This window comes from Hemicordylus capensis, chromosome 5 (assembly GCF_027244095.1).
Source record: "Hemicordylus capensis ecotype Gifberg chromosome 5, rHemCap1.1.pri, whole genome shotgun sequence".
NCBI classification, from domain to species: domain Eukaryota; kingdom Metazoa; phylum Chordata; class Lepidosauria; order Squamata; family Cordylidae; genus Hemicordylus; species Hemicordylus capensis.
The window spans coordinates 153,799,507-153,813,553 of record NC_069661.1 but is presented as its reverse complement, the minus strand read 5'-3'; the positions used below and the strand labels follow the sequence as shown (position 1 = coordinate 153,813,553).

Genomic DNA, 14,047 nt, shown 5'->3' with positions numbered 1-14,047 from the left:
TCAACACACCAGAAAGACGTGTTCACACTATAGACGGCATCCAGAGTAATACAGAATGGGGTGAGTGGGTTTGCTTCCCAAAATCAAATTTCTGCTTCCTCTAGAAATGCCTGTACTACCTGGAAATATGTACCTGAGGACTGTGCAACCCTCAAGGATATTTTTTGTTGTTGTTGTAAACCACCCAGAGACGTAAGCTTTGGGTGGTATAAAAATATATTTAAAAAATAAATATTTTGAGGTGACTCAAGGCATTTCTGGAGGAAAGAAACTGTAGAAAGACACTTTCCATACTGTGCAGTTAAGAAAGCTCTCCACAATACGGGAGCGTCTTCTTGGCAAATGGGCACTTCCGTAGGATGTTGGCCAATGTGTTTCAGCACTACACATGAATAATCTCTGTGTGCTATAATGTTAAGAATATTGTGTAAAGGTAAGATATTTTACCCACTTGCTACTAATTTACTGTTTCTGCAGGTTTTTGAGATTTTGAACTCAGCAGAACTTGTCTGCTTGATGAGATATATTTCGGTATCCAGTGCTTCTACAGCAGAGTGCATGGTTGCTACTAATTCAAGTTGTAAGAAGACAGGAATCTGGATAGGTAGTGGGAGCACAGAAGCAGCACAGCTCTCCTATATTGACTTAAATACAAATGAACATACTTGTCAGGTAAATATGAAAATTGGCATTTACTATTAAGGTTTCAGTGTTGGTGGATGAAATATTTCTCTAATAAATTGTTGAACATTTTAATTAGTAGAATCCAAAAGGGCAGTTATCTAAGCATGTATACTGTGAGTATGCTTGTATCCTGCAGAATTGCATGTTTGTTAGCAAAATGTGTAGTTAATAAATAAACATAGCAAAGTTACACTCCCAGGAATATACAGCTCCTGGGACCTCATGTACGCTTATTAGGCTTTAGCAACAGAATTGTTTGATAAGAAGTCCTACTGTTGTCATACAAGTCAGACCTTAGCATTTTTCTCCATTGCTACAGACTACCCAAATATGTTTTTAATGGTGAGAAGAAAATTTCAAGGGGCTCCAGATGACCTGGCCTTGGTTTTGCACTGGCCTTGGTTTTATTGGGATTTTCCAATGACAGAAGCATTAGGTTCTGTTCATACTGCCCCTTTACAACCAGGATATAAAAAATGCACTCTAGCAGTTGTCCTTGAGGAGGAAACATCACATGTGTTGATAACCACATGGTGGCCTACTATTTTTGGAAAAAATAAAGCAGTTTGTCGAATTAATCTTCTAAAAGTTTCCATTAAAGGGATTCATAAAAACACACATGTGGTGGTGGTGGTGTGTGGACTCTGTTCTGGAAAAAAAAAATCTTCCCTTTCCCCCCACCACAGGACATTGCAGACACTAGAATATTGTGCTTGGCCTTGGTGACCCTTCCTGCAGAGAAGGATAACTGGATTGTAGCAGGAACACAATGTGGTTCTCTGTGGGCCGTTCACATGCAAGATGAGCAGCACAAACACCAACTTCAGAGGATGTCAGATTCTGTCACATGTCTTTACTGCAACTCTCTTGCAAAGCAAAAGTAAGGATTAGCTTAAGCTTTGTAAAAAAAAAAATGTCTAGAAGAGCCTTTTGGAAAAGTACAAAACGTTTTCAGCCCAGAAACGGTATTACATGCAGACTACAGGCCCTTTCTTATGATCAGGAGGGCGTGCAGGGAGGAAGGCAGCTGAAGCTTACCTCCCCTATAGATGACCAGGTCCAAGTTGCTGGGCACATGGATTGAGTGCCCAGACAATCCACTGCTACCCCAAGCAGCGTGGAGTTGGGGCCAGGACGCATTGTCCCGGCCCTCAGAAATCCCACAATGCACCGTGCGGGTGTGCGGTGCATTGTGGGTATCCCCCTGGTGACAGGCGGGCATCCCTCAGTGTCTCAGTGCCAGCTGAAAGCAGCCAGCACTGACATACAGTTAAACAGGGTTAAGGGAGCACTCACAGCTCCTGATGGTTCTTACCGGCAGCCAAGCCCAGGGTTGGCTGCTCATGAGATCAGTCTCTACATCTTGTTGTAAAGTGGCTTCATTGGTGTGTGCTGGCGGAATTATCACTCCCCTTGAGCACACAACTAATTGCAAGATTGTTTTTGGAGTAGCCCGCAAAATGGGAAGTTGAACACACTTCTTTTGTGGATGCAGTTTTGCATTTCTAAATATGTACATTTCTGGAAGTCACTGGAAATTATTTGGGTATGTGTAGTATAGTGTAGTTCTTTTAGTAAGAAGTCTGTAAAACATCTGCTCCCTTCAGTGTGATCTCATAAGCTAAATCCAGTGATCCACACTAACCACCACCTGTTTTATTTCAGCAAGCAGAAGAATTTCTTTTTAGTGGGTACAGCTGATGGGCAGCTAGCAGTGTTTGAAGACAGAGCAATAAAGGTACATCTGCCATACTTTCTTCCAAGAATTATGTAGCAATGGAGTGCCTACATTATTTTAAATGCTTTTTTCCCTTCTCATTGTGTAGAAAGCTTAGATGTCTTCCTAAAAATCTATAAATTAGTTAATAAATATTGGTTTATTTTTAAGTGGTAGCATATTAATGGTGTCCAAGTAAGTAAAAGAACTGAAAAATCTGTAAGGCCATTTGAAATCTGAAGCTGATACTTAAGTTCCCCCCCACCCCTTGTTTCATATTTTCAAAAAACACTGCATTTCAGTTGATGGTTGAGAGTTCTCTACTGTTGTGCTGTCTGTCCTTTCAGTGCAAAGGGGCTGCACCTTTGAAGATCTTACAAGTTGGGAACATCAGCACTCCACTCATGTGTTTAAGTGAATCTAATTATTCATCTGAAAAAAATATAATCTGGGGAGGTTGTGGAACAAAGATTGTATCCTTGTCCAGTGACTTGGCTGTTCAAAAACTCATTGAGACAAAGGCAAGCCAACTGTAAGTTAGTTAAAAAAAAAAACTTTAATCTGGTTGTATCTCTTGTGACTGCTTTCTTGAAAACAACCATTTATTTTTAAGCATCTTGTTTTGCTCTTCTTTACAGGTATCTTATATATTCATATTTCTTGAATAGGTCCCGCACCCGACAGAGCTATAGCAACCCTGTTTAGCCTTATCGTTTGTAGTTTATCTGATCTATTAATAGTTTTTCAAACAAATGCTGAGTGGCTTGCACTCATTTCATTGAGGTCTAGGGAGTCTGAATGTTTGCATCTTTGTATAAATGCTGTATAACCTCCCCAGAGGTCGGGCTGTCTGGCTCTCTCTCTCTCTCTCTCTCTCTCTCTCTCTCTCTCTCTCTCTCTCTCCTGCTTAAGGGAACCACATTTTTATTGTGGTGGTACTTATACCCACATCATTCAAACTACGTTGCACAAGATATTTCCAAAGTGCTTTTCTCCATGGGCTAAGCCCCTCAATTTGGGCTTTCCAGCTCAGTTGCAAATTCCTGTTTACCAGGTAATTGACACAAACTAGAAAATCAGTGTTTTGGGGATCAGTTGTTTCCAACTGGCATTAAATAATCTGTAGAGAAGTCCTGTTACTCAAACCTTCTTCCAAGGGGTGTTAAGGAAACGTCTTCCACTGACTTATCAGGATTAATCCAGGAGCAGGCACTGTGTATATTTTTGTTTGATGGTATTGCTTTATAGACCTAGTTTGGATTGCCATTAAGTTTTACAGATATGATTGCCAAATTGGTTAGGATTCAGAGGTTCCTATGTGTGAGTGGGGAGCACTTGCAGGCCTGAGGTGGGGCACCCATTTCCTATCCCCTCAGCTGCATCGTCCTTCACTGTGACACATGTATGCAAATAGTTCCCCGGCTCTCAGGAGTAGCATTTCAGAGCAGGGCTGGCATGCCAATCAACTGACCAGTCAAATATTTTCAGTTGGTGAATCTACTGAATACCTGTTTCCCTTTGGTCAAATACTCCATGAAGTCCAAGAATGCCACTTGTAGGTGGCAGCTTACTTTTATTATTTTATTATAGAATCACTCTTAAGGAGTAAGGATTGCATGCCTGTCTTGTTCTCCCTCAAGAGCAGGAATGATGACTATTTGCCTCCTAGCTCTGTAGCAGTCAAGGGCACATGGATTTGATGGTATGTTGGGGTGGAAAACAAGTTGAAGCTGATGCTTGAAGAACATTGCCTGATGCTTTTATTTCTGTTTAATTTCTTTTAAAATACATTTTTGTAATTATGAGCTAATTCTGTTATTCTAGAATAAAAGCCAAAAAGAACTATTCAGTGAATCATTCTGATTATTCTACATCAGCTGCATACTCACGACTTGTGCAATTATAGTTAAAGGGTAACTATGGTTGGCGAGCTGGACATAGTTTAATCCTAGATAGGCAGCGGCGGGTCAGCACTAAAGAGTGAATTCCCACATCATACTCGGTGGGAGTGTGCCCAGTTCACCAACTGTAGTTAACCCTTTTAACTACAGTCATGCAGGTCATGAGAACATGACCCAAATGTTGTTAATTGTCATCAGAATTTATTACACTTTTTAAAGTTATTTCATTGTTTCATAATAACAGTCATGCTAATTTCTAGTATAAGTATCAGCTGATAAAAGTGTGTGTGTGTGTGTGTGTGTGTGTGTGTGTAGGTAGATAGATAGATAGATAGATAGATAATTTTTTGTTGTTGCTCCTGTACATTTAATGCTTTGAGTACTTGACCAGTGTTTGACTCGCCAGTTGAGCAAATTTGTTTTGACTCCCAAATGCCCAGCATTCTGGATATGAGCAGCTTGGATGAGAAAGTGGCTACAAAACCCCCAATGCATGTGCTCCTTTGGATTGTGGCCGTTGTGTGTGCACATGTGTGTGTGTGCGTGCATGCACACACGCACACACACACACACATGCACGTGTGCACACACACACACGTCCACTGAATATTTCAGAGGTCATAATATACCCTTCTGTTGTTTGTTTGCTCATCAGATTATGCCATAAGGCTTACAGTGATGCCAATATTATTTCAATAGCAGTGGACAAATTCATCTACTTGGCGAAGAAGAACAGCTATTTTGTGGAAATTTGGGATAAAAAGACGGAGAAACTTTGTGAACTAATTGACTGCGTGCATTTTCTAAAGTGAGTGTTTGGTGCCTTTTGTAGCACTGTCATGAGAATTTTGATATCTCAGGTGGTCAAGCCGTTTTTAAAAATAAAATGCTAATATCAAGACTAAAACCATCACTTTTCGGCCAGGACAGAGTACCTTAAGTGGTGCAGCGGGGAAATGCTTGTCTAACAAGCAGAAGGTTGCCAGTTCAAATCCCCGCTGGTATGTTTCCCAGACTATGGGAAACACCTATATCGGGCAGCAGCTATCTAGGAAGATGCTGAAAGGCATCATCTCATACTGTACAGGAGGAGGCAATAGTACAATCCTCCTGTATTCTACCAAGAAAACCACAGGGCTCTGTGGGTGCCAGGATTCGAAATCGACTTGATGGCATGCTTTACCTTACCTTTACCATGAAAATGAGCAAGTTTATAAATGACCTAAGAGAGCATGAATCCAGCACACATTGTTAGAATTTGTCACTCTCTAACATATAGCTCTGTACAATTAGTTTGCCCTCTTTGTTTCTCTCTTGGCTGCCACATCCATTAGGGCAGTCAGCCATAGTTAATGTATGAGTTCCTTTTGTGTGTTTAAAACAAACTTAAAACAGCTTACAAAAGATTGCTTACATAGGCCCAGCAGACATCATGCTCTTAGTCCATCTATGATGGCTTGTTGGATCAGGGATAAGCTCAGAGCGCCCTCTTTACTCCCTTCTTTCTCTTCCATCACATGCCTGACTTCATAAAAGGCTTCCTGGTTTGTTCTGGCTTCCTGGTTTGCTGAGACATCCACACTGGGAATCTGTATTTATTTAAAATAGTTATACCCCACCCCTCCAGTGCACTACTGCTTGGGGCAGCTCACAACAATAAGACAGACACAGATACAATAAAAATAATAAAATTAACTATTTTTGTTTAAAAAGTCAGATTAAAAACCACAATTATTAAGTTCAAATTAAAACTGAAAATTATAAAAAGCTAAAGAACCTACCAGATATAACAAAACATTAATGGAGCATTAAAAATCCTCCTTTAAAAGGTGCGTTTTGAGATGTTTTTTAAAAACACTGTAGTTTGAACACTCCCTACAAACCAGAATTGCAAGCCAGATCAAACTGGAGTCGGCTGTCCTGGTTTGAGGGAGTGTTTCAGACATCGCAAAATTGTTTTGACAAAGGACTGTTTGATGAAGTTGGGCATGCGTTGAAGGGGAATGGAGGAAACTTTTGAGTTCATCTCTCATCCAGCAAATATCATATCTTAGACTGGGAATGTGACCTCTGAGTGGAGCATTGTTTGAAACCAGCCATACAAACCAGCACAATTCAGAATATTTTTTAACACAAAAAGCTCATTATTTTTTAGAGAGGAGGTGCCAAATCTGAATAAAGAAACAAAGCAAAAACTTGCTTATCCTGGAAGAGTGAAGAGCATCTGCCTTCAGAAGAATACAGCTCTCTGGATAGGCACAGGAGGAGGACATATCTTATTGCTTGACCTCTCCACGCGTCATCCCTTAAGGATAATAAGTGATTTCTGCAATTCAGTTAGATTCATGATGACAGCCCAGCTAGGTAAGTAAGTCCCAGAAAATCACAGTGCCAAGAATGGGAGATGTTTGTTGGTTTATTTTTGTTTGCTTGGTTTTTTGGTAAAAATTGTATCCTGACCTTCTGTCAAGGAACCGAGAGCAATATTTTAAACTCTAAAACAATCCAGTGAAGCAAGTTGGACAAACACATATTTCTCACATTTACTTTACATTTTGTAGCAGGGCACTTACATGTATTGATCTCTTTGTCTTTGATCTCTGTAGTGTGCTGGTGGGTTTTGGTTTTTGTTTTGGAGTGGTGGTGGTGGTGGGCGGAATTCCCTCAAGAGACAGCCTTGAATTTTGATATTGTATTAAAAGCACATGGCTTGGAGCCAAAATAGCATGGAGTTGCTTCCACTCGCATACTTCCTGCTGTCCCCAAAAAGCTCCTGTCAATGGCTGGGGGTCTTCCAGGGAAGTTTTTCAGGGAGCTGATTGCAGCTGGGAGGGGAAATTGGCAAAGCCCTGCCCTTGTAGACACATGGAAGGACTTCTGCCTTGTTCCACAGGTGAGCTGAATCCAAGCTAATGTATTCAGTCCTGGCATGCTGAGTTCTGTTTTGAATGTAAAACTGCTTCTGGTTTGTCCTTGTGTCAGTTCAAACTGAATGACCATTTCAATAAGGCTATTGGATTGACTTTACTTTTTTCCTCCTTTTTCAAAAGGCAGCCTCAAGAACGTTGTTTTGGTTTTGGGCCATTGCCATAAAGATGATAGTGAAGACAACAAATATGCCAAAGGTAAGGACTAGTGACTTCTGTCATGTAGCTGAACTCCACCCAGCTTTGTAAAAAGGTTTTACTTTATTGAGCCCTGAAAACATTTTCTTTGTCTATTTTATGCAGTTTTTCTGTTTCTGTGGATGTTTGTCAAATTCCATTTTGCAAAATAGCAGTAATACAAAATAAAACATATCATCCAGTTACCTCATTTATTGACTGAAAGTCTTTGTAAAGTATTCTTTGTAAAGCAGAGGCATATCTAGGGGAAATAGTGCCTAGGGCAAGCACTGAAATTGTGCCCCCTGTCCAAACATCTGACACCCCTCTTTCAGATAACTTTACCATAATAACAGCTCAAAAATACAAGTCAAGCTTGTTAATCTTTTAATACTTCAAAAACTATTTAGCAGTGGATGTAGCCAGACCAAAAAATGCTGGAAAACTACAAATTTCAGTATGTTGGGGCTTATGAAATACCCCAAAACTATGTGGAGGTATACTTGGAAAACTAAACAGAAGTGTCTGTCTAATTCTCTACTATGCATTGTTGCATCACTATTACATAAGTTTTAAAAATAAATGGAGAATTTGACTTTTCCTAGATACTCTGAAAATAATTAAAGGATATGCAGAGTAAACTGTGTCACTGCTTGGAATATATTCTAGTATTTCAGAAAGACAGTTAAAATGAGAGAAAGAGAGCAAGAAACTCCCAGTGGGCCTTAATACTAAGGATTTCACACTGATTCAAAGACAAACTCACCATTAATAGCCATATTATTAAGACATCACATTTAACTCGCATCACAAGAAGCAAAGTAAGAGCAAATCCTAGCTCCTAGATACAATCCCAGCTCATATGTTTCAGCTCAGTATTCACAAGCCCTGATTCTCTGTACATAGTGCCAAACTAAATATGTGTACAGTGACTTACATTATATTAAATCTATTTTTAACCTGTAGCCCCTTTGGGGGGCTTCCTAAAGGCTGGGGGGGTCTGCAAAGGTTCCCCATCCCCCTGCTGGCCTCTAGGGCCTTACAGGGACCATTTGAGCATGTGTGGTGACCATTTTTAAATTGTTTTTTTTTAAATGGCCACTGAAAACAAAATGGCCACCATGCATGCTCAAATGGCCTCTGCGTGTCCTGGCATGGCCTGGGGCCTCACAGAGGCCATTTGAGCATGCGCAGTGGCCATTTTGTTTTCAGCAGCCTTTAAAAAAAAATGATAAATTAGAAAATGGCACCCCCCTTCAAGTGGCGCCCGGGGCACGTGCCCTGCCTGCCCTACCCTAGATTCAGCCCTGTTGTAAAGAGTATTTCCATATATCCAAGTTCCTAGTTTGCTACATTACTAAAGCTTTCTCCTTAAAATGTTGCACTGATTGGTGGAGCTGACAATGTCACATGCTAAATATCAGCATATAAAGCTTTCTTGTAGTGAGTCAGATGAAGACCATTGATTCATCTAGCCTTGTATTGTCTGTTCTGTTAGCAGCTATCTAGTCTCAGGCAGAGGTCTTTTCCTCACTTCCTGTGATTCTGGGATTTGAACCTTAGGAATGTAAAGCATATGCTCTATCACTGAGCTAAGGGCCAATCCTTAAAAGGCTGTTTCTGCCCAGTTACAATATTCGCATATGAGGTGACCATGATAACTGCTACACCACAGACTTTGGGGCTAATTTTCTCAAGTACCAAATCATTTGATGAAAAAGAAGCTTGGAGATGGTTTTTCCCTAAGTGATCTACTGCTGTAAAGTCTAATTTGGACCTTCACTTATTGTCTCTCTCACTCAGTACTTTAAACATGTCTGTCATAGTTACTGAGCTCCTGTTCTTGTTCTTGTTTTAAAATTGCACAACACCTGAACAATGCTGTAGGTATTTTCCTGGTTAACAATTTCTCAATCTTTTCACAGGAATACAGTCGTGTGTATCAGTTTGGGACATTAATCTGCCACATGAAGTACAAAACCTGAGAAAACATATTGAGATAAGAAAAGAATTAGCAGAGAAAATGAGGAGTTTTTCTTTGGATTAACTGGCAAAGTGGTGAATCCTCTTATTAGCTCTATGCTTACTTCGAGGGATACGCGTGAGGGATTATTTGCTGGTTTTCTAGAAGTGTACAGCAGAAATGCTTGTGAAAGCACACTATTTAACACATTTTTGTTTAAAATATACAAAAAATGCTAGTAAGAGGACGATCTTATAATTTTTCAGTGCCATAAATTATCGGTAGGGGCGGGGGGGGGGGAGAAACTACTTATAATACTGAAACGAACTTATTTCATCTGGTCTCAGGTGTCAGTTGTAGTACTCCGGGTATGGAGTCATTCTGTTGTCTCATTTTGGTGTGTGAGTGAGTGAGAGAGAGAGAATTTGGTGGTATTTTGTATTTGTATTCTTTGGTGTAACTTCTGCTGTATTCTTGGGTGTAACTTTTGTAAAGTAATAATGAAAGCATGTGTTAGAGCAATTGTTGAAATACATGAAGGCACATAGGTTATGTCTTTTCTTGATAAACTAAAGGTTTTTCATGTTTGAAGTTTCCTGAACTGGGAAAGATAAACCTCTGTGTAAAATTTGCACTAGTGTTTTAAACTGTAGCTTGGGACAAATCATGTAGCAAGAGTGACCATTTGCTAAAATGTACAGTTTTAGTATTTGTTTTGCCCAGTTAAATGCTGGATTCTGCATCCTGATGTCCAGTTAAATAGTGAACTTTGCTATTGGCCTTTCGTCAATATACTGCTTTAAGCACTTTAGAGAGCACTATTTTTTGTGCAGACAATCATGACTTGATCATTCTCTATTGCCAGGTCAGTGTTAGGAGTATGCGCAGACCACTTTCCGCAGTCTGGTGTGAATTCAGACTGACACGCCAGTCCGCAAACTGGTTTGACAGTTCGAGAGGCTATAAAGTTGCTTGTAAAGTGGATAAAGCTCAGGGTAGCCAGTGAGGGCAGGTGGTTCTGGGGTGGGGTGCACAAGAGGCACCTTTAAAAGTACATGAGAAGGTGCTGTGCAGCAGCGGCACAGCTCCCAGCACTCACTCACCTGGCCTCCACGCATGTGTGGAGGTCATGCAAATGGCCTCTGAGCATGCACGGAGGCCAGGTGAGTGAGTGCCGGGAGCTGCACTGGTGCTGTGTGGGCTGCTGGGTTGCCACTGCAGCTTCCAGGAGCAGTACCACACCATAAGCAGCACCTTCTCATTTACTTTTAAAAGGTGCCTCTCTATAAAGTTAAGCAACTTTATAGCCGCTCGAACCGGCAAATCAGTTCGACTTGGCTGGTTTGGTTTTATCTCGGACTGACCTGCCTTTCCTGAAAGCCAGTCCAGTTCGCAGCTGAACTGGCGAACCAGCCTGGTTTGCGGAGGACTGGTTCACTATAAAACCGTTCGTGCACACCCCTAGTCAGTGTACATTTTTCCACTTTCTGCACTTGCCACTCCAGTTAATAAACATTTCTTTAATCCTGATGTTCACAGAACAGAGAGATGTTTTAATCTCTCACACATATGTTTATGCCATATCTATTTTTCCTGTAACACAACATATAACAAGCGGAGGTGGGGGGGAGAATACTAAAGCTACCGACCACTGTAGCCTGAAGAACTAGGTGTTGCCAAATAACATATTATACTTGTGAAATAATCCTTTTATCTAAATACTAGTTTACTATGGAGGTGCTGAAGAAAAATTGTTGTTTGGCAGTGAGGGGTTATTATCAGTAGTGTTATCCAGATTCATTATTGTGAAGCTTCCATTTAACATATATATTTTTGTTATTCTGCTACAAATGTTCTATATATGTGGGAGTCTATTCTTAAAAACTGTAGATGAGCATTATGTAAACAAATAAACCTTTTGTATATTTCACACAACGTAGTTCATTTTATAAATCATTTGTGACATAACCTTTATAGAAGGGAGTTTTATAATATGTTTTATAAACTTTTTATCATTTATCATTCCGTTGAATGTCAGTAACTCAATAGATAAAGCATTTTGAGCATTCAGATAGCCCTACATAAATACTAAACATGTATTAATAACATCTCCCTACTTTAATATTCCTTTCTCAAGGAGGCAAGCAGAGTATTTGATTGGTATTATTGAAGGCAGGGAAAGGAAAGAAACAAGCATACTAACACAATCTCATTTGGAAGGACACAATTGCTGCTTCACCTGATTTTGAGATGCAAGCTTTGCAAAAGTAATTATACCAGACTAAATAAGGTTTTTCCCAAACAGGAATTACATGTGCATCTCCATAACCATATCAAAAGCCCAGTTGAAGAGGTCACAAACTAGTAAATAATATATTAGGCAGGTTCACACAACCACAGGTGAGTAAGTAGGAGGGAACCAGAGGTTTCTGGCAAGTGCTCGCTCCTGGTGTGAGCTGGTACTTCCACCCATTTTTGTGTTGTCCAAAGCCGCCAATGTTGGGTTCCCTCCACCAAACATCATCTGTAAATTACATTTGAAGTGGGACAAAGAATGTTAGGCAGTGGTGGGAACCCAACATTGTCAAACCAACACTGGCAGATTCAGATGACATGGAAATGGCAGAAGTACTGGCTTGTGCCAGGAATGCATGTTCACCAAGACCTGCCAGTTCCCTCCTACTTATTTGATGTCAGTTACATGGACCCATCTATTGTTCCGTTCTGCTGTTCTCTGAGGTAGGTAGGTAGGACATTTATTTATTTATTTATTTATTTTATTCTATTCTATTTTATTTTATTTTATTTATATACTGCCTGACTCCAAAGGATCTAGGCATTTATTATGCTTCACGATACCCAGCTGTATGCACATTTGCACCCCATTCAAGCAAATTTTCCCCACATAAGCCAAAAGCATAGACACAGAGTTTGCACATCTGAGCAAATGTGGTAACAGCTTTTACCTGGACAGGACAAAGGACCTTAGAAAGTCAGAGGCTTTGTTTGCCTGAGAGCAGGGAGAGGTGTCTACTAATACCCTGTCTAGGTGGTTGAGGGAGGCAAAGGTGTGGATTTATTAAGTGGAACTGAAGGAGCCTCCCCAGAATTGAGAGGGATGGCCACATCTGCTGCTCTCTGTGGCTGCTTACCATTGGATGAGATTTTCTGAATGGCTATGTGGGCCATTCATGAATGTTCACACATTCATGAAGCACTACAAGGTGGAGTTATTTATTCATTTATTCCATTTATATACCACCTAATATACAAACCTCTGGGCAGTTTACAGATTAAACAAAAAATAAAAATAAAACAATATAATTTTAAAACTGTTTAAAATAACTTTCAATAAAAATGTAAAACATGAACTAAAAGCCTGATAAAATAGGTATGTTTTCAGATGTTGCTTAAAAACAGCCAGAGACAAGGAGGCTCTGATTTTGTGTAGGAGCATGTTCCCAAGCCCTGGAATCCTAGAGAAGGCCCAGTTTGGGGTTGCCACCAAATGAGCTGGTGGTAACCACAACCGGACCTCCCCCAATAATCTTAATAGGCAGTGGGGTTCATGAAGAAGAAGGTGCTCTCTTAAATAGCCTGAACATGGGCTCTTCAGAGGTTTAGAGGTAATAACCCACACTTTGTATTTTGCACAGAAACATATTGGCAGCCAGTGTAGTTACTTTAGAATAAGAGTAATGTGGTCTCTTTGGGTAGTCCCAGAGACCACTCTGGCTTCTGGAAACGACAATTGGTGCAGAATGCAGACTATATACAAAGGCAGCCCAAAGTAGAATGCATTACAGTAGTCAAGCCTGGATGTTAACAGCATATACACCTCTGTTTTAAGGTAGTTTATTTCCAGAAATGGACATGTCAAAACTCAGAGAAAGCACTCCTGGTCACTGCCTCAACCTGAAATCCCGGGGAGAGGTTTGGGTCCAGAAGTACTCCCAGACTGCTTACCTGTTTTTTCAGGTGATGTGTAATCTGATCCAAAACAGGCAGATCTAAACCACTTCCTAAGTTCCGATCTCCCACAATGAGTACCACCACCTTATTTGGATTCAGCTCCAGTTCGTTCTCCCTTATCCAGTCCATTACCAATTCCAGGCAGCATTTAGGGAGGTTATGCCATTTGGATGTCATCAGCATGTTGATAACACCCTGTACCAAATCTCCTGATGACCTCTCCCAGCTGTTTCATTGGAGACAAAAGGTTTTTGCATCAGTGGATGACACTTTCAGTCATAGAGTTTTGCAGCAGATTGATTCTTATTAAGGACTTGTGATCCTCCTTTAAGACTACCCTTTATGAATTTACTGTTATGTTATATGCCAAATGATAATAACTGCCCTACTATCTACCTCAGAGAAAATTGGAATGTTTACTTATCATACATCCCTATTCTTGAGGATGGTATAAGGATATGATTCCATCCCATTGTTTGTTGTGGAGTTGGCTCATCTTTCTTGATGATTGGCTACATGTGGTGAGGTAAGTCAGATCCCTGGGGATATGCTCTTCTTCCTTTTTATTCATAAGAACAGAAGAACAGACTTACTGGATCAGGTACAAGACCCATTTAGTCCAGCATCCTATCTCACACAGTGGCCCACCAGATGCCACTGGGAAGCCCACAGGCAAGAGGTATGTGCATGCCCTCTCTCCTGTAGG

The 14,047-nt window shown here is 40.5% G+C and overlaps 1 protein-coding gene across 5 annotated transcripts in view; it reads left to right on the top strand.

Annotated features, from left to right (window-relative positions):
• Positions 1-10,503, top strand: part of LRRK2 (leucine rich repeat kinase 2) — a 138,106-nt gene extending 127,603 nt beyond the window's left edge. For 3 of the 5 annotated variants that reach the window (XM_053251704.1, XM_053251705.1, XM_053251706.1), the window contains 8 exons: positions 478-672; positions 1,371-1,564; positions 2,350-2,422; positions 2,749-2,933; positions 4,958-5,110; positions 6,458-6,666; positions 7,353-7,427; positions 9,332-10,503. In XM_053251704.1, the coding sequence (XP_053107679.1) occupies positions 478-672; positions 1,371-1,564; positions 2,350-2,422; positions 2,749-2,933; positions 4,958-5,110; positions 6,458-6,666; positions 7,353-7,427; positions 9,332-9,453 (1,206 nt within the window). In that variant the 3' untranslated portion in view covers positions 9,454-10,503. Of the gene's footprint in view, positions 1-477; positions 673-1,370; positions 1,565-2,349; positions 2,423-2,748; positions 2,934-4,957; positions 5,111-6,457; positions 6,667-7,352; positions 7,428-9,331 lie in introns of those variants that run through there. The other 2 variants (XM_053251707.1, XM_053251708.1) reach the window with 2 other exon arrangements.
• The last annotated feature ends 3,544 nt before the right edge of the window (positions 10,504-14,047 follow it).